Below are 21,328 nucleotides of genomic sequence, written 5' to 3' on the forward strand. Positions count from 1 at the left end.
TCGATGTCGATCCCGCTCTAGGCATCGACTATCCATTACCATCGAATTAGCACCTCATTACAATAGCGGGGACAACAAGGCTGAGGCCCCTCAACTAGACTGCTGGACGCGTCAGTGGCACCAGGAAAATGAGGAATGTCACTCAGAGTTTGAAGTGCCTCGTTTAGTACCTGATACCCACCACCAGTACAAATTAGGCCTGGATCGATAGAGTGACGACACTTGCGGCATAGACTAACCCTCTTCTATTCTCTCTAGGAACTACATCTTTTCCTTACCAGGCTCTTTAATAGGTCACGCTGAATAATTCCCAGCCTCGTACAGTTTCTTGAGTTTCTGTTCATTTTATCATTTTCCTACTACCTTTTCTTGCATTCGGTCAACCGACAAGGACTTCGTCTTGGGAGCTTGGCACTGAAAGCGGAGACGTCATCTTGCTTACTGTAAACAACGTCTTGTCCTACATTAGGCAGACGGATTTCTTCCATTGCTTGCGCCGAAGTGAAGCACCATACTCCTTTTTTGCGAGGTGAATGGTCTCTCAACGGATCGATTGAACGAACGGATCGAAGTGATAGATCCCCCTGGCTCGACATGCTTGACGCAACCCCCGCCTCCCATGATGCCGACCGTCTACAGTCAGCTGGCCGGCCGTTGTCAACTCATGTACCACCTGGGCAAATTTTGACGGGGAAGCAAGAGCACTGTGAGAATTGTCTCCGTTTGGTTATGTTATGGCCGAAGAGGACTTATCGCTAACCGGTACAGATCTGAAGCGCGAGTTGATCGGCCGTCAAGTGCGCAACGAAATTACCGAGCTGAACTCCCCTACTGCCCTCCACCGCTTCGGCGCTCCATTCAAATCGGAATTCGGGGAGGTTGCCCCTGTGGATTCTGAACTACCGATTCTGCGATACATTTTTGTGCATCATGTGCGCAAGTTCCCTTTCCTCGATCAGGCGCGTGAGAAGGAGTTTTGGCAGGATAAGTTGCAGGTGGTAAGTAATTTGCACCAATTTGGGTTGTCTGCGGTAGCCGGAGACTCACTGCGACTGACTTATTTCTTCATGCAGTTCCTCGAGTCGTTCGCTAACAAGCATGTATCGTCCTCGGAAGACCGGTTGGAGGAGACCAAGCGCAGGAAGCTGGCGCGAAAAGCTGAAAAGCTTGTCGAGCTTATGATGGTATCGGGAATCCCTACGGCGTCGGGGTATGAAGAGCGGATATCATTTTCGGAGATGGAGGTCGTCGATCGCGGCGCGAACGAGAAGGGCCTTCTCGTGAATATGCCGGAGGGACATGCGATACACGGCTGGGATGTCAACGTTGCAGCGGTACGGGTTACCTCGGTCAAACGGACAGTGCGATACCATAAACATGCGGTCAGTGATAGGGACAATTACACACTGACGACGATCACTTTAGCTGACATTCCACTAGGAGTTCATCCTCCGCGTGCAGCGGGAAGGCAAGCCTGACATCTTTGTGGCCAGGCGATATGGAGAATTCGCAAAACTTTATAGGAGACTGCGTACAGAGTTTCCGGGTAGAACATTAGCACCTCTCCCGAGAAAAAATAAGTCATCAACAAGTACTAGCTTTTTTGGCTCGGCTGACGATGAGGCGTCCTCTATTTCCTCCGTGTCAACTCAAGATACTAGCGAGGGGTACATTGGTCGAACTCTGGCTCCGGGACCTCATCACAGCCGTTCATTGTCACGTTCCTCCATGAAATCATCAAAGTCTGGGAGACTTTCAAGTGAGGGCCCGAGAGAGTGTGTGCTTTACCGGGAGGAGCAGCGCGTCTCTCTTCGAGCATTTCTACGCACTTTGCTGCAGAACAAGCGAGTTTCCGAGTCAAAGGCGATGGAGGAGTTTCTCACAGCAAACCCTGTCACCTTGAATGAAGAGGAATTAACCGATGTAGAAAGAAGAAAAGCAGCGGACGCCATCAGGATCGAGGAGCAGAAGCAATTCTACGAAATTGCACGGCAGCGTGCGGCGGAGCTGGATGTATACATGGAGCAATTCCGCCGGGATATTGTGGAGAGCAGTAAGCAACGAGTCACAAATGACCCAGAGCCGGCTTTACTAACATTTCGAACTCAGATGGTCTAACGAAATTATTCTCCGAGATTCGTGAAAAGAACACGATAGCGGACCTTAGCCCTCAGTACCAGAAATTCGCTGAATGGCTTCGAATTGAGTGCGTTGATTGCCGCGATCTCCAGAGAATTGTCCGTCTCGACTGACTATAACTAGGGTTGCGGCAACTCTCTATCACGTATTCCTGGCTGAGGACAACTCTCCAGAAATGTTTGCGCAGTTCAAGAGGATACATTCTCTTGTCCCGTATACTCTACTAAAGAATGTCATCCGCATCGCCAATCCTGCAGCTGTGATGAGTGGTGTCCTAGATCTTTTCCTCGCCCAGCCATTTGGGTCACGGTCTCTACTACAGCGCATCTTTTCCATGGCTCTAAACGACGGCATTAAGCAATTTCAAAAGTCCATTGACTCGCTGGCAGCCAAGGTTGATGATCCCGTTCTGACTGGAAAGCTAAAAGAGTTCACGCATGCAGATGAGAATATCAAGAATGAAATTAGGACAGAGGCTGCGACTGAAGATGTGGATTTGATCGTTGCCATTCTTCGATCGGACCTCATAGCACCTGAGCTCACTCCGGAACAGGTTGGAAAAGTGTTCAATGCCTATGTAGCGTGGAATCATGCGGTGGACAACGTGGATCTTGAGATGCAAGAAGGAGCTCAATGGTTTGCAAACATGAAGCAATTGCTGAAGCTCTACACCCGACAACGCGACAAGGCAATGATACTCAGCATCATCGAGGAGCCTGTCACCCTTCAGTTGTTCCGCGATCTCTTCACCATTTTCTACGAGCCCCTAGTGCGCGTCTACAAATCTGCGAATGTGTACAGTAGCATTACTGACTTTGCGCAATTTGCCGATGACGCCATCGCTGTGATTGAGAAATGTCACAGGCAGGATGTATCGGCGGACCCTAACCAAACCGTCCAGGCCTTCATCGATCTATGTGAAAGACACCAAGACAACTTCTACAAGTTCATTCACGAAGTACACCTTCACGATAATGGCCTGTTTACATCCCTCATGGGTTGGATTGAAGATATCCTTGAATTCCTGCGCCACGGACCTCAAGGGGGTAAGCTTGACATGAACGCCCTGTTCCACGGAGCCAAAGATGTCGGGCAGATTGATGAGGCCAAGGCCATCGAGGAGATTAATGCTTTGATCAAGTGGCACGAGGATCGCAAACGGTGGCACTTGAATAAGACGCGACAGAAGATGGCAGCTGAAGGCACTGGGAACGAATCTTTCCCCGGAAACGCGACGTTCCGCGGCAGTGATTTTGGCTTGGATGAGGTATGTGTAATTCGAAGGGCTTGTATCTTCCTGTCTAATCCACTCTCAGGCCGACCTTGAAGATCTCGCCATTTCCGACGCGGAATCCGAAGAGTCCGAGGAAATGGAAGAGGACGACCTAGATCCGATCACCGCTGAGAGGAGACGCCGTGTCAAGAAACAGGATCAGCTTCGCCGCACCGCAGGAGAACCAGTCAAGCCGGAAGTCCAGGAGATCCTCAAGCTCTCGGAGTCTTTTAATGCTATGTTAAGGCAGGTCCTTGCCGAATAAGTCTGACTCATCGCGATGATACCCCTGCAATTAGTCACATTTGAGTACGCCTGCCTGTCTGCTTGCTTGCACGTTGCATATTTTAGATCGGAGCATAGACATCTTGGATAGCTCTTTAGATTCCATATTCAGATACAATGAAAGGCAGTATGATAGAACATACGTTGCTTTCTTCAGCGTTGTGCGCTCCTGTTTTCCCTTTCTGGAGAGATCCCGACCTAATCAACCTGCTACCGGTATACGCTTGCTGATAATATTCCATCTTGTGATAAGAAAAATATCTATCATTTCATCAGAAGACTACCGGGTGTATACATGCTGCTTCGGATGGTTTGTTCAATACTTCTACTCTCTAAATCGTTCCTGTACACTATTTTGCAACGTTTGGCTTATCAGTTTCCATAGCGACAAGCAAGGCGTTTGCTTCCCGCTCGTTGCGTCATATCGGACACAACAGTAAGAAGTTACTGAGATGCTGCATCTGCCCTCACCATGTGATGGGAGATACTGTTCTATTGCTACACCCATGATTTCTCCTCATAAACGTGCAGTCGGAGGGCTGTCGCCTCGCACCGCCATCCCATTGCGGGGACTCTTTCTTGAGGGTGTGTGGAGGTGCAACTGTCCCGAACGCCCACCAGCCATCAGGCTGCAAACAAAAAACCACGGAGTCAACCATGGGAGATGGTGTAAGTCTTATTCTGATGGGCTTTGACTAGTACAATACAGAATCATTGTTGAAGCGATACAGTCTACACCTGCCAGAAACCTCAACACAAGCGCTGCAACTTCTTTCTCTGGCAAAGCGACGCAGATGCGCGGGAGAAACTAACCGTGCTTTCGAACTCGCGGACTGAGCCGTTCTCGGCCAACAATACACCTACGAAACCATCGGTGCAGGGAAGCGGCCTTCTCACGCCACAGACGGACACAAAGGTCCAGGATGTCCGCGGGATGAGCGTCAACCGCACGCCAACACCGTCGAAGAGCGGAAAGGCCAGAATGATGATGGAGGATACGGACGAGTTTAGCTGGGATGATTCGACGGACGCGGAGGAGCTGACCAAGTTGCTTGAGCCGCCTCCTCAGCCCGATTTTGGACAGGAGGGGCCTCGCAAGGCGCCGCGGACTGAGAGCTTCATGTCTCCTGGCAAGCGAAAGCTGTCGGACATAGAAAATGATGGAAGACAGAGTACAGCCACGTTTACGCCTACATCTATCTTCTCGTCCCGCACGCAGACCCGGTTGCCGCCGGCGTCGGCGGAGGTCTCGATGACGCCTACGCCGGGAAGGTATAGAAATGTGCTATCTACGGATGCGCGGGACGATTTTTCTGAGTTAGGTCTTCAGGCTTTGAAGATCCTTGAAAGTCACAAGGTGGTTGTGCCGAAACAGGCGCAGGACGAGTTGTTGGCACTGCTGAACAAGCATGATCTGAAGATGAAGGGGATTATGCGCGGGCGGGACATCTCGCGAATTGCGCTGAAGAAGCATGAAGAGACTATTATGAAGTTGAACGAGAGAATTACGAGCCTGGAGTCACAGAGGGAAATGGATCGAGCTATCATTGATGGGTTGAGGGGACGGTAACACGAATCGGATTCGAATAAACTGGTTGGAAGGAATAGGGAGATTGCGTTCATGATACCCTGGCCGACAATGTAAGTATGTAGCCATATGTATTTTATTCTGTTCATGTTTAGGCGATCCAACTCGATGCTGTGAATCATATATTATCACCACAGAACATGTCTTCATATCAGGTATATTGTATCCCATTTCTTAGATACACAAATTATCTCTATACATCATGAATTTTGTATAATCATCAGTATGTTATGCTGGATGTGATTCCAAAATGCCAATAAGCAGATGCAAGGTCCAGATCAATATTGGCCACGTGACTGATAAGATCCAAAAGATAAAATTAAAAAGTATGAATCACATCCCCACCAACACCAACAGACCTCAATCGCGAGATACCGATGTCTCACATCCTATAATTAGACGGCAGACCGCTTAGCATACACCTGTGGCATCTGTCCTCTCGCCCATGGACTCCATGACCGACTCCTCCAATTCGCTCCGCAGCAGCGACCTTCCAGAAATGTTTCGACCACCCGTGAACCGCGCGATGCGTGTTTTGGACCGCTCGTTCTTTCGCAAGACGGTTCCTCTGTCCGCTGCTGCGGTCTTCCAAAACTCAGACATTTCAAAGGTGCGAGCGGAACTGCACAAGAGCCGGGACCTGCTGGCTGTGCCTCGGCTCAACTGTATCCGGGACGTGGCAGACCAGGAGGGGCAGATAAAGAAGGCTTTACTGCTGCGCGAGACTGTCAAGCATGACGATAAGGAAACGTGGTCGCCCAAGATAAGCGAGCTGGTCGAGAAGGGACGCATCGCAATGCGGCCGTACGACTTGACGCTGGACTATGATTTTTGGACGTACGCCGACATTATCTCCTCGATTCTACCCGAGGACGAGCTACAAGAGATTCCGCAGGGGTTTACTCAAGTGGGACACGTGCTGCATTTGAATCTTCGCGAACAATACCTCCCATACAAGTATCTCATTGCTGAGATCTTGAAGGACAAGAACAAGGTGATTAGAACGGTGATTAACAAAACCGAGGATGTTGGATCACATAGCGAGTTCCGCACATTCCCCTTTGAGCTTCTGGCGGGTGATAATGATTTGAATGTTGTCCAGCACGAGCAGGACTGCGAGTTCCGCTTTGACTATTCCCGCGTGTACTGGAACAGTCGTCTGGAGACGGAGCATCGTCGACTCGTGGAGAAATTCAACAAGGGCGAGATGGTTTGTGATGTCATGGCTGGTGTGGGACCGTTTGCTGTACCTGCTGGCAAGAAGAAGATTTTTGTCTGGGCCAACGACCTCAATCCACACGGGTACGAGGTGATGCAGGACGCCATCAAAAGGAACAAGGTGGAGGGCTTCGTTACCCCGTTCAACATGGACGGCCGGGAATTTATCCGCTGGTCTGCCAAGGAACTTCTGGAGACCGAGCCGGTGACCGTCACCATTCATCCCAAGGTGCGGCGGGACAGAAAATCCGGCAATAAAGTCGAGCAGGCCCCCCCGCCTCATCCGGAGGAGTATCACCGTCCAGTGTTCTTCGACCACTACGTGATGAATCTCCCGGCCACGGCAATCGAGTTCCTCGACGCGTTCCCAGGCATTTACGCCGGCAAGGAGTCGCTGTTTGCGCCGCACACCTCCCAGCGTCTACCCATGGTCCATGTGTATTGCTTCTCGGGCCATTCCGAGAACGAGCTGGACGACCACATTGACATCTGCCAGCGGATATCCGAGCGTATCGGGTACACTATCACGCCCGAGGATCGGATCGGAGGCAGTGGGAATCAGAGCGTTGAGCTCTCGATCCACAATGTGAGACTGGTCAGTCCCAAGAAGCAGATGTTCTGTGCTAGCTTCCGTCTGCCTGCGGAGGTTGCGTTCAAAAAGGTATAGTTCTCCATTAGGCAATCCTCGCATAGCATGCGGCGTTAGCTTGGTATTTTGTACATAAAACAAACCCGATACCCTATTATGAGCTCGCAATCATTGGCATCCACACTGTAGAAAATCGTACGTGGAAGGCGGTGAACACGTCACCGCCTCAAACTGCCGTGCGCCCTTCATCTCGAAGTTTTCCCGCTCGGTCAACATTCAGGCTCCGCATCCCTAGCCGGTCGACCTTCTACTGTCTACTGGGTACATCCTGGAGCTTTCCCTTTAAAGAAATCCAAATTTACCAGACAACAAACTCACCATGAGCGTCCAACTTCCCCCAGCCACACACCGCAAGCGCGCCCTCCCCCAGGGCGAACTCGAAGCCGCCTCAACCCTCAAACTCGGAGCCGATCAAAACACACATACCCTCTCGCTGTCGGAGGCACGGCTCGTCATCAATAAGGTGCTGGAGAATAAGCGCCGCGGGGGGAAGAAATACGAAGAACCGGAGTACGTCGCCCTGCGTTGGGTTGCCCGTCACCCAATCTTTCCACTGTGACCGTCCATCCATCTACAGACACAAAGCTAACAGGCTCGAATGAAATAGGAATCTTACCAAGACGTTGGATTACCTCGAGGTATTTGCGCGGTTCAAGGATGAGGAGAACATCAAGGCTGTGGAGCGGTTACTGAACTCGCATACTGAACTGGAGATGTTTGAGCGGTCGCAGCTGGGTATGTCTTGCTTTGAGTGATGTGTCTGGCTGTTGCTGATAATGAACAGGGAGCTTGTGCTGCGATAATGCTGAAGAAGCCAAGTCACTAATCCCGAGTCTGCAGCATAAGATCTCGGATGCGGATTTGCAGGAGTTGTTGGATGAGTTGACGAAGCTGAGAAATTTCACGGAGTGAATACGGAGTGATCCAGTAACTTTTGGCGAGATTGGATTCGGCCTGAGTCTCGGAATAGCATGGAGTTTTGGGCGTTTGGGCAAGCTGTTGTTCTACAGGTACTTTTGTAGAGTGTTATTGTTTGCAGCAGGCATATTGAGCGAACAGTGCATATGAATTGGAACCGAGCATACTCAAATTATGGAACAGAGGCTGATACTCGCCCATGACTGATATCGACTCGACTAATCGCTGATGACAATTTCCGATCCTCTCACATGTCAGAGACTGGAAAAACTTTGTCACGTGGGGTGTCGTTCACATGTCATGAGTCAGGAACTTGATCATGCCCGTGGGGAAGATACATCTGGAGTGCAGCCCGGGCGTCATGGAGAACCGTAATTACACTTTTAAAGAAAAAGGATTGCTACCTTATCTGCACAGACTACAATTCGATCTGAGTTACTTTTTTAAGTTGCCCACACTCAGCCACATCAATCATTCGAGGGAAAAAGTGTACTCTGTCGATAGGCAGAAGCCATTGCGGAGGTCCCGGGTTTTGATTTAATAAAATAATTAAGTTGGCCAGGCTGGTCACTGGTCACCATGCATCGGGTTGATGTTGCATGGACGACAGCAGGACTGGTGCTCGATAAATACCTCTCATGATTTAGGTTTGCCTGCTCTTGCTATGAGCAATCCTAAGTACAGAATGTCCATGAAGCAATACCAAGCCAAATGGCAACAACTGATCCAATGATCAAAGTCACAAGCAATAGTTTCCATTTAAGTGACGGATATATGAACGACTGGTCTGATAGTTGCTTGACAGATCAAGACCTGACGTGCATCCATCCCCAATGGAGACAATTCTGTTACTAATGTGCCGACTTTCGACCGTGCCAAGGAGGTGTACACCGGAGAACCACAAAATACCTTGAAACTTAGGAAGACGGGTGAGAGTACTCCGAAGAACCTATTGTAAGCAATACCACCATTGATAAGCGAAGAGGCCAGAGGAGAAGTGCCAAGGGGTATAAACTTCAGGATGCAAGCCTCCTCCCTCAGTTTTCAGATGATTCATTTCCCGAAATGCTAGCCTAGCTCGGTCGAAGCCCCAGAGCTTTCCACAGCAGTGATGCCCGAGATCAGAACCAGACCAATGGCACCCCGGCTAATATCAACTCCAAGGCCCTGGCCTGATCTCCACTGTTGCTTTGCATGGGATGTGTAGCGGCCCCCTAGTCCGGAAAGGGAGTAGTCAGACGTGGAGAAAGGCTAGCTGCAGGCCGATCCCCGTTGACGGTGTTGCACCAAGCCCGATTGGGTTGCAAAGGGCGTGTGTGATTGGAGAGGGAAAGGCTGTTATCAGAGACTGCTGATTGGAGGATAGCAGCTCTATCTCTTTTCTCGGGCGAGTACACCTCATTGGATTCTGTTTGATGTCTCGCTTGTAAGAAGGGACCTAGTGGCATGGTCTAAGCACTTAAAAGTGTTCTTGCATCGAAGCTGAGATGTGATTTGTGAAGTCTCTCAAAAGTTGTATCCTCATGGGCTGCTTCAAGTGATGGCAGGTAGGTACGTATGACCGCATGCTGACTAACGCAGGAGAAATTCCCAGTACGTAATCTAAAGGAGGTTCCTCGCTCCCGGCCCAATCAGGCGCAGAAGTCTTATCTTGGGAGGCAACCTCAAAAGCGACAGAGATGCGACGGCCCAGGAACAATCATATAATGGCAATTGTCATCATTGGGGAAACGGCAGCGGCGCAGAGGCAATCTGTTACGTGTGGGAAACGTAGTTTCCGAGCTGATCGCATGGAGAGAGTCGGGATCTCGTTGGAATGTTGATGTTTCTGTTATCCAATCTTAACTGAACCGGAGGGAAAGGCTGAAAGTCCGGGTGGAAAGGTGTATGACGGCGAGGCATCCAGAGAACTCATGTATATACTACTCTGTACACCTGGAGTCAATCCATCCTGGATCTGAGAGATAGCTTTTCCTCTACTCGGTTCGTATCATTAACATTCTATCTATCGATCATTCAGAAGTCATAGAGTGAAACCGTTTTCATTTTCCGCGGAATGACAGAGCGGACTATCAAGCATTTGATACTGCTGCAGTCGCTCGCGAAGGCTCATTACTATTGTTGAAGATAACAAGCAATATACAATCATATCATTACTCTGTCTGGTCGTCATATCTTCTATTATTATCGTTTCAAGAGCACAGACTCATCTCGATTATTATCTACATCTTCATCTTCATCATCATCATTGTTAGATCAATCATTTGTTGAGACTCCAGCCAACTGGTCCCCAGTGTTATCAATTATTTGCTCCGGTTCCGCTCTCTCCGCTCCCCCGATCAAGATCGCATTTTACAGTTGACGACTACTATCTCCGGACTACATTTCCTTCTACCTGGCAATTGTGTCGAGTCTAGTCTATCCACTACTTCTATCTAGACTCGTCTTTCACCTGTCTAGTGTCTAGGTACCGATAAGCTTCTCCTCCGCGGTTTGTACGTTGCTCTCAACCCCGTGGATTTGGGCTGCATCCCCAGTCATTGATTGGTTGGTGGACAGCATTGAAGCTATTCGTATCTGCCGACAGATCACCCAAACCTGACACAGCTCTCTCCTAAACCCTTGGCGAGGAGTAATTTCGAGCTTCTCGCGGAGCATCATCCTGGCATCTCCGGATATCCCGGTTTACGAGAGCAAATCCATTTGATTTATCTGTCAGGTTGTGTGGGTGCATTATCCCTGCACAAGTATCTCTTATCTATCTACCTAGATATCTGCTATCTCTATTTTCTATCTACGTCTTCCCTATCGGGATCGTCTCTTCTCCTTCTGGTTTCCCCCCCTCCTGTGCCTGAGGAATCTCTCCACAGTGAATGGCTGCCGTTATCACTCTCCAGTCGTCCACGACGGCTGGCCCTGCGGCTACATCTGCAGCTCCCTTTCAACAGCCTCACCCCTCAGACCACCACCACCTTCGAGCCCGTTCGCAACAGCAGCAGGCTAGCTCGACTCCTGCGCCTATCTCGCCCTCCTCTACCTCCATTGGATCATTGCCCCGTCTGCCGGCACCTGGTCGGGATGGGTCAAGTTGTGACGCCTGTCTGCGTAGAAAGAGCCGGTGCGCCATGAACGAAATGGTCAATAAATGCTACTCATGCGATTTCCATCGCCAGGAGTGCACCTTCACTCTCAGCCGTCCAGGTACGGCAGATGCACAATCTAAAAAGCGAAAACTAGAAGATCCCACCCCCGAGGATGTGGACACTACCAAGAGGTATGACGATGTGTTTTCTTCCTCGTGGGGAATCTTACCCCAATGCCGATCTCGGACGTCATATCAAGTTATGTGTATGCACATTGCAAGATAAACACTAATCTTTCTCGCTCTCTCTCCTTGGCAGGCAACAACATCAACATCAACAACAACAACAACCAGCAGCAGCAGCCCTCTCACCAGTTTCCAAGACAGATGTCTCCCGCTCACCTGTGAATGGTCACAACCTCCTGATCCCGTCCGGGTATTGGTCCCAGTCGGCTAAGTACATTGGCATGACCACTGAGTTAGAGCCTGCCCTACTTGAACATCTTCCTCTTGACCAGAACGACGAAGGAGTTGTTGCATCAGCCCGGGTACGTAAGATCGGTAACGACGGTACCTTTATGCGTGTCGTCGAGCCCCCATCCCAGGCGGACTCTCCGTCCATCTCGCTCGATGCTATCGAGAGCCTGGTTGCTCCCTATGGATCCACCTTGGTGGAGAAGTACTTTGAAAGCATCCATCCGGTGTTTCCCATCCTGATGGAGGATGCCTTTCGTCAGTCATATCGGACCAGACAAGGGCTTTCCCCGCTCTTACTCTCAGCTGTTTATGTCTGCGCTTTGAAGTTTGTGGATATTGGCCCTGCCTCGCAGTCGGTGCGACGTCCGGATGCTGGCCGTCTCGAGAGCACCGCGCTCCGACTTCTGATTGAGTCCTTGCCCCATGCAACTATCTCGACGATCCAGGCCGGACTACTTCTTATGGAGAAGTCCACCATCGCGACTCATGCATTGAATGCCCAGCTGGTCACCGCTGGGTTCGAGCTTGGGCTGCACCAGGACTGCAGTGGCTGGAACATGGAGACCTGGGAAAAGGGGTTGCGGAAACGGCTGGCGTGGGCCCTGTATATGCAGGACAAATGGTCGGCGCTGATTCACGGGCGGCCCTCCCACATCTTCGCCTTCAACTGGACCGTCAAGGACTTGGTAGAACAGGATTTCACCGAGGCCTTCCACACGGACAACGCGCAGCAGGACGATGCAGACGTCGGCCACGGTCCGCTCTTTTTCTGCCACATGGTGGCGCTGACCACCATCCTGTCTGACATTCTCGACCGATTCTACACTCTTCAAGCGATCGAGGAGTTCAAAGCGGCTGGCGCGAACCGAACACGCATGATCCTGGAGCGGGCCAAACCGGCCCAGATCCGACTGAAGGAATGGTTTGCATCGCTGCCGCCGCAACTGAAGATGGACTCGAGCATAGACCTCTTCGACACGGTCACTGAAGACACCGCCCGCAACGGGCCCCTCCACCTCTCCTACTTCGCAACCGAAATCACCCTCCACCGCTGCATCATCCGGTCCCTCTCCCCGGACACGGCCGACGCCTACCTCTCCCACATCTGCCGCTCCGCCGCAAAGACGCGCCTCATCTCAGCCATGGACTTTGTCAACCGGCTGCGTCAGCCTCACCTCCGCTCATTCTGGCCCGCCGCCTCCCGCACTAATTTCTCACTCATCGGCTCCTTCGGCATCCTCCTGCGCATCACCGCACCCACCAAGGAGGAGGCCGAGTTCTACCGTCTCCGCCTCTGCGAGTACCGCTGGACGCTGAGCGTCAGCCGCAAGCACGCTGAGTTCCTCGAATTTGCCCTCGACAGCCTCGACAACGCCTGTAACCTCGACCACCACGTCCCCGGCAAACCGGGCATCGACGAGCTGATGACCAGCGCCGCCAAACCGACCATCCACAACGCCCCTCTGCCCTCTGCTTCGCAGCTGGACGAGTCGATGCTCGAGATGGACCGCGCGCCGGACAGCACCCGCGGCGGCACCTCGTCTGTCGTCTCGGGCCTGGCCTCTCCGGCTACCTCCGTCAGCGACGAAAGTGTCCAGGAGGCCTCTGTTCCTCAATTGTAACCTTCTTCACGTACTTCTTGCACATAATCATCTACCTTACATCACTTATGCCTAACGACCTTTCAACCCTTTGGACCTGGTGGCGGATTCAGCCCATCCGCCTGGTTTGCTCGCTGGATCTGGATTTACGAATGATTCCCCGGATGGACGACTGGATGATTCAATTCCCTGGATCGATTTACTTGTTTGATGATGATTTTCTCTGTATCCTAGCTAGCTCATGATGAACCCGGATAGACTGGATCGGCGATTGGGATAGATCACGAATTAATGGTATTACTACATCACTATGCAGTATTCCTCATCTGAAGTCTGCAATCAATCATAAGGAGACTCAGTAGTCTACGCAATGTCGGACATCCGATCGAAAAAGTAGGCTCGACACAGCGGCGCAGCAACCCGGCAAACCGGGTGATGGGTTGGACTTGTCCGCAGTCGATCGATTCCGATAGAACTCAGCCCGGCAACTCTTTCCAGCCCTACCATAGCCCATACAGGAGTCACAGTTCGATCCAAAGTGTAGTGAACGAGGTATTCTCCGCATTTCCCCGCTCGCTCCCACTTACTCTGTGTTCCTGTTACTGAACCGAGCGTAGACGGCAATTGGTGCCTTGCTGATCGGGTGATATCCGTGATCCGTCGGATAGGATCCGGGACGGATATGCACGGTAATGAGGTCGTTGATGATGAAGTGAGGGGAAGAGACGTAGTCATGAACTTGTTAGCGACAGGCTTGTGCCTTGTATATAGTCTGCGCCTTCAAGGTGTTATTGATGACCTTCTTGCACACAGGGTGGTCGTAGCCAGGAGAGTATCAAACCGTCTCGTCTACATGTCTACAGTTGATACAGTCAAAGGAAAAATGACCCAAGACCAAGATAACCTTCGCGCCCGCTTCTGTCATGCCCTCTCGGAAATGTACAAAGCCGAAGTGCCCCTGTACGGGGACCTCGTCGACCTCGTCTGGCAAGCCGACGCAGAAGCCCTCCAGACCAGCCAGCGGCAGCACGGCAACACCACCCCAATCATCAACCCAGACGACATCCTCCCCGCCCGAAACCGCGTCGAACGGCACGGCGCCATCCGCCTCGGCACCGCGCGCGAACTCTCCACCATCCGCCGCATGTTCGCCGTCATGGGCATGCTCCCCGTGGGGTACTACGATCTGAGCGTCGCGGGTTTCCCCATGCACGCGACTGCGTTCCGGCCGCGCACACGCGAGGCGCTAGCCCGACATCCATTCCGGGTATTCACGACTGTGCTCCGGATGGAGTTGCTGAGCGAGAGGACGAGGGCGCTGGCTGAGCGGGCGCTCGCGCAGCGGGAGATCTTCACCCCCCGGCTACTGGAGCTCCTCGAGCTAGCGGAGACAAACGGGTCGCTGAGCTGCAAAGAATGCGACGAGTTCATCGCTGAGGGGCTAGAGACCTTCCGGTGGCATTCGCGGGCGGCGGTCACGCTGGAGGAGTACCGCATTCTCAAGGCAGAGCATCCCCTGGTGGCTGATATCGTCTCCTTCCCCAGCTGCCACATCAACCATTTGACCCCGCGGACGATCGACATTGATCTCGTGCAGAGGATGATGCGTGAGCGGGGGATGCCAGTTAAAGAACGCATCGAGGGTCCACCGTGCCGTGTGAACCCCATTCTCCTGCGTCAGACGAGCTTCAAGGCGCTGGAGGAGACGGTCTACTTTCGTGATGCGGGGGGTGAGTACGTGAGGGGCTCGCATACGGCGCGGTTTGGGGAGGTCGAGCAGCGGGGGTATGCGCTGACGCGGAAAGGGCGCCGGTTGTACGATCAGATTCTTGCGAGGGTGAATCGCGAGGCGGCTGGCTTGGAGCCGGTGGAGTATGAGAGGATCTTGAGGAAATGTTTCGAGGAGTTTCCTGATGATCTGGTGCAGCTGCAGACGCAGAAACTGGCTTTCTTCTGTTATCGGGTGGCACCGTATGCCTTGCAGAGGAAATATCAGGGCGTGGAATCTGTTTCGCTGGCGCAGTTGTTGAAGGATAATGTGCTCGACTACGAGCCCATCACGTACGAGGACTTCTTGCCTTTATCCGCTGGAGGCATTTTCAATTCGAACTTGGCCAACATGTCGCAGTCCAAGCAACCGATCATGGAGGCTGATGCTGATGCTGATCTGGATGGATTCCAACGGATGCTGGGGGCTCCTGTGCTGGACGAATTCTATCTGTACGAGCAGATCCAGCAGGAGAGTTTGGAGACTTGTTGCCAGCAGTTGGGAATTGGATCGATTGACTGACTCTGATTCTGCGTTTGCGTGTTATTAGCGAATTATTTCATCCACTGGAGTAGATCCTATGTCTCCATTTTCTTACCGGTGGATGCTCAAATGTGTGATGGCAATGTCTACGGAACCATGGTCACTCCAATTGGAGAGCAACTTGTCCTAGTCCCTTGACGATCGAGCGTATTGTGTATAAGGTCCCCTGATGTCTTTGTTCAAGGAGCTTATAGAGGTCAGCGAGGTGTAGGTCGCCATTCTTACAAATACAATGCATGTTTTCATGCGCATTTCCATGCGTATCTTCCCACACGTTGGAGCAAGCTGGAATGTTTCGACAGAAATGAGGACATATCTGGTCAATAGCGGCTCTATCCTGCAGGGATAAGAGAGACTGTACTTTCGTTTCACAAAATAGTTTAATCAGTGAGGCATGTTATTTCCTGACGGGACGTGGCGCGCTGTCATTCTAATGCTTCTGTCTTATTTCCACGTAGAAGTCAGGGAGAACTCTTCTGTAGCAGGTACCTTGCTTGGAGACTGCCTCATGGTAAATATGTCTTTTTCAAATATGCGGTACATATCATCAGTCCAGTCAGAAGTATTCTCCACGCTGAGATGTACTGTGTTATCTCTGACATCTACACCATCATTTTACATTCCCCGGACAAGCAATAGTCATTTTTCATGTACACTTTTCGTGGCAGGCATTTCTGTGTTACAGAGACCAAATGCTGCGATCGACTCGTATCAGCATCTCCCTCGACGCGATGATCGCTTTCAAGATTGCAATCCTTGCTGCATTGCGCTGATGTGATATCGCGCATTAGATGCAGTCAGGTTCTTTGCGTTCTGACTGCTCAAGCATACTGACACGCTCATCCAGCCATCATACGCAGCCCACCTTCAGCTTATTGCATCAAGACGCGGGGTCTTCCATCTACTACAATATTACTCCCAATGGCGGGTTCCCCTCGTTTGCTGAATCTATAACAAACAGTGTGTGTGGTACGTCTACAGAACGATGCGCTTAGCCCTACTCAGTGCTTTCTCACATTCTTTCTGCTCTACGTAAAAGTACAAATGCTCCTTGCTAATGCTTGAATTTGCCAGCTCCCCAATAAGGACGCCTTCCGTCAGCGACTCGGTACCGCAAAAATGCGTACCTTTTATCTGCTCTCCCTCAGCCTTGTTGCGGCAGCAGAGCGGCCCTCGAAGCCTAACCTCCTCTCACATGGACAAAAAGACCCTCTGCTAGGAACCTTCTTTGGGACTCCAGGCGCCGACGCAACTTTTGACTATGTGGTTGTCGGCGGTGGGAACGCCGGCCTGACCGTCGCCAGCAGACTCGCCCAGAACCGATCAGCGAGTGTCGCGGTCATCGAGGCCGGAAGCTTCTACGAGATCGACAATGGGAATAAGTCGATCGTTCCCGGCTACGCGCCGTACTTTGCCGGGACAGACCCGGAGGACTACCAGCCACTTATCGACTGGGGGTTCGTAACAACGCCCCAGCCTGGTGCAGGCAATCGCACCGCGCATTATGCCCGGGGAAAGACACTGGGAGGGAGCTCTGCGCGAAATTTCATGCTCTATCATCGGTCCACGGCAGACAGCATGCAGAGATGGGCGGATGAGGCGAGTGACGAGAGCTATACTTTCGACAGGATGCTTCCGTACTTTAAGAAGTCATGCCACTATACGCCTCCGGACCAGAGTCTGTACGTCAATAGTACAAATACGCAGACTCCAGACGCGTTTGAGCCTTCGGGGGGTCCTCTGCAGGTTTCTTTTGGCAATAGTGTCGATGTGTTTGGAACTTGGGCACAGAAGGCCTTCACTGCCGTGGGCTTGGAGGAGATCGATGGGCTGAACAGTGGCAGGCTGCTAGGAGCTGCATACGGAACCTCCACGATCAACCCGAAGAACGCACAGCGTTCGTCGTCCGAGGCGAGTTTCCTCCAGGAGGCCATCGCCGGCGGCTCGCCTCCTACGATCTACATCAACGCCATGGCGCAGAAAATCCTGTTTGACGAGAACAAGGCCGCAACGGGCGTCCAGGTCTCAACAGCGGGGACATTCGGCACGCCACCGGTCAGTTACAAATTGAACGCTCGCAAGGAGGTCATCATCTCCGCCGGCGCGTTCCAGTCTCCCCAGCTGCTCATGGTCTCAGGCGTTGGAGCATGCGACCAGCTCTCAAAGTTCGGCATTGACTGCATCCACGACCTGCCGGGCGTTGGCCAAAACCTACAAGACCACGTTTACTTCGGCTCCGTCCGTCGAGTTAACGTCCTCACAGCGTCTGCATCCGCCAACGATCCATCCCTGGCTACCAGGGAGGTAGAGCAGTACCTCGCCAACGCCACCGGGCCGCTTTCTATCTTTGGCGCCGGATATTACGGCTTTGAGAAGCTCCCTGAACCGTATCGCTCGCAGCTCTCCGAGACCTCCATCCAGGCGTTGTCCAGCGTCCCAAGAGACTGGCCAGAGATCGAATGGCTGCCGGTGAATTCCTGGATCGGGGACGGGTCCAACTACATGACCGGCGATCCGAGCGACGGGCACAACTACGCCACCATCGCGACGGCGCTCGTTGCCCCGTTCTCTCGGGGGTCCGTGACGCTGGCTGATGCGAGTATGAATACGCCGCCTGTCATCGACCCGCAGTGGCTTGTTGATCCCACAGACGTCGACCTGGCGATTCAGTCATTCAAGCGCCAGCGTCAAGTCTGGGAGGTGCTTGTTAGAATGGGGATTGCTGATGCGCGTGAAGCGTATCCCGGAGAGCATGTCCAGACGGACTCACAGATCCGTGAGTATCTGGCCAAAAGTGTGATTCCTGTGTTTCACGTGGCTGGCAGCTGTAAGATGGGGCGGAAAGATGACCCACTGGCGGTCCTGGATAATACGGCTCGGGTCTTTGGAGTACAGAACTTGCGTGTTGTTGACGCCAGTAGTTTTCCGTTCATAACGCCAGGACACCCGCAGGCGGTGGTGTATGCACTCGCGGAGAAGATTGCAGATGTTATACTGGCTGGGAGATAGCCTTACCTTTAGCTATAGATCACTGTATTCCTGACCTGTCAAAATAACCCTGTAGGAGAATACCAAGAAACAATCACGTCAGTTGCGATATAAAATACAATGCACGAGTCCATGTGCAGTGAGATCTATCTGTACATAGCATGCCCATCAGTGGATATAGGCAAAACCAAACAGTCCAGCATACCCTTTAACAGTCCCATATGCCAATAAGTTTCCTTTGCTCATTCCCAAGAAATGCTTAAGTATTAGCCTCCAACTTCGGCACATCCCCCTCTTCAACAACCACCGCCCCTTGTTCAAGTAGCTCCTCCGCCGTCTTGACCTTGACATCCATCACCCGTAGAAGGGTATACTTATGTTTGCTCTTAACCTTCCGCACATGCCGCTGTCTCCGCTTCGTCTTCTCCTTCACCCGCATTGGCTCCGCATCCACGCCCATAACCCTCACCCGGCACTCAAACAGCCGCTCATCAATATAAGGTGCTCCCTTGAGCGTGAAGTCGCGCGAACCGAGCACAGACGCCCGGTTGAAGCGGAGGATGTCTCCCGGTTTCACGCCCCGCATAAAGAACGGCAGGCGGAGATGGTCGCCTGCGGTCAGGAGGTAGGGTCTTGCGTGGAGGTGCGCGGTTATGTAGTGTGGTTTTTGGGAGGTAAGGTAGGGGAGTTTCTCGAGGAGGGATTTGGTAAGGCGTAGGGGTGACGCTTGATCCTGTGAGGGTCTGGGTGGAGTTTGAGCGGTAGGCGTGGAGGATTGGGCCTGTGGTGTGGCGCTGAGAGGGTTCTCGAGGTGTGATGTGCTGCTGCTGCTGCTTGTGTTCGTGGCTTGGTGAAGGCAGGCGCGGAAGCTGGGGCGCAGGAGTGCGTTGTGCTGCTGCTCCCAGGGTAGGGCGAAGGCTCTTGCCAGCGTTGTTCGGGAGAACATGGTGAAGTTGTTTGGTCGTCCGCTTGAATTAAGTCACTCAGATCTCTTGTAGGTCTCTGCGTTCCTCCAAGCGAGGACGAGACGCAATGGACGCTTGATGCTGGGTTGGACTTGTTGTTGATGGGCGTCGGTGTCGGCAGACATGAATCGAGAAATTCCAACGAATAGCGGATGTGGCCGCCTCGCTTTCCGTAGTGTCACGTGATATTTATCGACTTGACACAACTGCGGGATCAGGTTCGTAACACAGTCAAACGAGGGTTGTTTGTTTAGAATTTCTTGTTCAAACTTCGAACACTAGTATCAATCAGTTTAACCAAGTTATTGTGACAAGCCATTTGTTGTAGACAGACCATTAACAAAATTTCAGCACGATAAGGATCTCACGTGACTTATCGATATCGAACCTGCATCGCCCGCAGAACAACTTTTTTGTCTCAGTCTCGGCCAAGAGGAGACCATCAACATCACTTGTCAGTAACGTTCTGCTTGCTGTACATCCATCATGGTAGGTGATCCTTCTCGCAATCCCTAGAATTGTGCATTGGCTACTCCATGGATGCCGCATGCAAAGTTCTCAAGAGTAAAAATCACTGAACCAGTACTAACTGCCTCTGAATACAGCCTCAGAACGAGTTCGTCTGCCCTTCCCGACCCAGCAGTGGTCATTCCACAATCTAACAAAACCTCAGGTATATTGAGCGCTGGCAAAAGCAGCACGGTAAGCGGCTCGACCACGACGAGCGCGTCCGCAAGCGCCAGGCCCGTGAATCGCACAAACAGTCTCAGGATGCCCAGAACCTGCGCGGCCTGCGGGCCAAGCTGTACCAGCAGAAGCGTCATGCCGAGAAGATCCAGATGCGCAAGCGCATCAAGGCACAGGAGGAAAAGAACGTCAAGTCCTCCGCCCCCGACGAGCCGTCCAAGACCCCTCTGCCCCAGTACCTGCTCGACCGTTCGCAGGCGACCAACGCCAAGGCTCTGTCCAGTGCTATCAAGGATAAGCGTGCTGAGAAGGCGGCCAAGTTCGCGGTGCCCCTGCCCAAGGTGAAGGGTATCAGTGAGGAGGAGATGTTCAAGGTCGTCAACACGGGCAAGAAGACGCACAAGAAGTCGTGGAAGCGGATGATCACCAAGCCCACATTTGTCGGTAGCGACTTCACCCGGCGACCGGTCAAGTACGAGCGTTTCATCCGGCCGATGGGTCTGCGTTACAAGAAGGCCAATGTCACGCAGTATGCTGCCTTCCTTCCCTCTAAGCTTTTTGCGTTGCAACCCAACTGACAATTTATCAGCCCGGAGCTCGGCGTCACCGTGCAACTGCCCATCCTGGGCGTCAAGAAGAACCCGCAGAACCCTCTCTACACCCAACTGGGAGTCCTGACCAAGGGAACCATCATCGAAGTCAACGTCTCCGAATTGGGTCTCGTCACGACAAGCGGAAAGGTCGTATGGGGTAAATATGCGCAGATCACCAATACTCCTGAGAACGATGGCACGGTCAATGCGTATGTGACCTTTCACCAATGTATCTCCCAAGACAGAGTCATGCTAATCTTCGTGCGCAGAGTCCTCCTGGTCTAATCTTGTCCTTAAGCGGCCCTCCGCACCTTGATACCAGTTCCGTTCCAGAAGTCCGCATTCTCGTTGGTATTATCTTTTAGTTCAGCAGTCTATATTCCTGGGAGGCGTTCAAGGCGCGCACTGTGATTCCAACTATCAAAAGTATGCATCTAGTTCATCGATCCGATTTGCAAGTCAGTAGAAATAGACATCATGATTTTGATGAGCAGATCTTCACGTCGGCCGTCGATTACCTTGTATACATACATATACGTCGTTCACCAAGCTAC

The 21,328-nt window shown here is 52.1% G+C and overlaps 8 protein-coding genes across 8 annotated transcripts; 7 read left to right on the forward strand and 1 right to left on the reverse strand.

The window, feature by feature from the left end:
- Positions 1-594: 594 nt before the first annotated feature.
- On the forward strand, positions 595-5,267 carry AFUA_3G08020 (PX domain-containing protein; the record flags this gene model as incomplete). Its single annotated transcript, XM_749719.1, has 7 exons — positions 595-706; positions 769-1,334; positions 1,441-2,053; positions 2,110-2,206; positions 2,263-3,406; positions 3,456-3,652; positions 4,421-5,267. The coding sequence occupies 7 exons, from the start codon at positions 595-597 to the stop codon at positions 5,265-5,267; spliced, it is 3,576 nt and encodes a 1,191-aa protein (XP_754812.1).
- A 463-nt stretch (positions 5,268-5,730) lies between these two features.
- On the forward strand, positions 5,731-7,170 carry trm5 (tRNA (guanine) methyltransferase; the record flags this gene model as incomplete). Its single annotated transcript, XM_749718.1, has 1 exon — positions 5,731-7,170. One exon carries the CDS (start codon positions 5,731-5,733, stop codon positions 7,168-7,170), a length of 1,440 nt encoding a protein of 479 aa, XP_754811.1.
- A 301-nt stretch (positions 7,171-7,471) lies between these two features.
- Positions 7,472-8,064, forward strand: AFUA_3G08040 (DNA-directed RNA polymerase II subunit RPB4; the record flags this gene model as incomplete). The annotated part of the gene is made up of 3 exons (XM_749717.1): positions 7,472-7,662; positions 7,760-7,887; positions 7,937-8,064. 3 exons carry the CDS (start codon positions 7,472-7,474, stop codon positions 8,062-8,064), a joined length of 447 nt encoding a protein of 148 aa, XP_754810.1.
- Positions 8,065-10,943: 2,879 nt separating this feature from the next.
- Positions 10,944-13,251, forward strand: AFUA_3G08050 (putative C6 transcription factor (OTam); the record flags this gene model as incomplete). The annotated part of the gene is made up of 2 exons (XM_749716.1): positions 10,944-11,418; positions 11,510-13,251. The coding sequence occupies 2 exons, from the start codon at positions 10,944-10,946 to the stop codon at positions 13,249-13,251; spliced, it is 2,217 nt and encodes a 738-aa protein (XP_754809.1).
- Positions 13,252-13,963: 712 nt separating this feature from the next.
- Positions 13,964-15,638, forward strand: AFUA_3G08060 (VOC family protein; the record flags this gene model as incomplete). The annotated part of the gene is made up of 1 exon (XM_749715.2): positions 13,964-15,638. The coding sequence occupies one exon, from the start codon at positions 13,964-13,966 to the stop codon at positions 15,518-15,520; it is 1,557 nt and encodes a 518-aa protein (XP_754808.1). The 3' UTR covers positions 15,521-15,638.
- A 1,022-nt stretch (positions 15,639-16,660) lies between these two features.
- Positions 16,661-18,550, forward strand: AFUA_3G08070 (GMC family oxidoreductase; the record flags this gene model as incomplete). Its single annotated transcript, XM_749714.1, has 1 exon — positions 16,661-18,550. One exon carries the CDS (start codon positions 16,661-16,663, stop codon positions 18,548-18,550), a length of 1,890 nt encoding a protein of 629 aa, XP_754807.1.
- A 238-nt stretch (positions 18,551-18,788) lies between these two features.
- Positions 18,789-19,475, reverse strand: AFUA_3G08080 (mitochondrial 54S ribosomal protein bL21m; the record flags this gene model as incomplete). Its single annotated transcript, XM_749713.1, has 1 exon — positions 18,789-19,475. One exon carries the CDS (start codon positions 19,473-19,475, stop codon positions 18,789-18,791), a length of 687 nt encoding a protein of 228 aa, XP_754806.1.
- A 424-nt stretch (positions 19,476-19,899) lies between these two features.
- Positions 19,900-21,284, forward strand: AFUA_3G08090 (rRNA-processing protein NSA2). The gene is made up of 5 exons (XM_077804367.1): positions 19,900-19,983; positions 20,100-20,110; positions 20,168-20,710; positions 20,771-20,983; positions 21,044-21,284. The coding sequence occupies exons 1-5, from the start codon at positions 19,981-19,983 to the stop codon at positions 21,057-21,059; spliced, it is 786 nt and encodes a 261-aa protein (XP_077660523.1). The 5' UTR covers positions 19,900-19,980; the 3' UTR covers positions 21,060-21,284.
- Positions 21,285-21,328: the final 44 nt, after the last annotated feature.

Source organism: Aspergillus fumigatus, chromosome 3 (genome assembly GCF_000002655.1).
Source record: "Aspergillus fumigatus Af293 chromosome 3, whole genome shotgun sequence".
Lineage (NCBI taxonomy): Eukaryota > Fungi > Ascomycota > Eurotiomycetes > Eurotiales > Aspergillaceae > Aspergillus > Aspergillus fumigatus.

Bases quoted from the DNA above. Each gene is read 5' to 3' on its own strand.
- AFUA_3G08090 (XM_077804367.1), top strand. The intron at 20,711-20,770 runs GTATGCTGCCTT...ACAATTTATCAG, and splicing joins AAGAAGGCCAATGTCACGCA to CCCGGAGCTCGGCGTCACCG.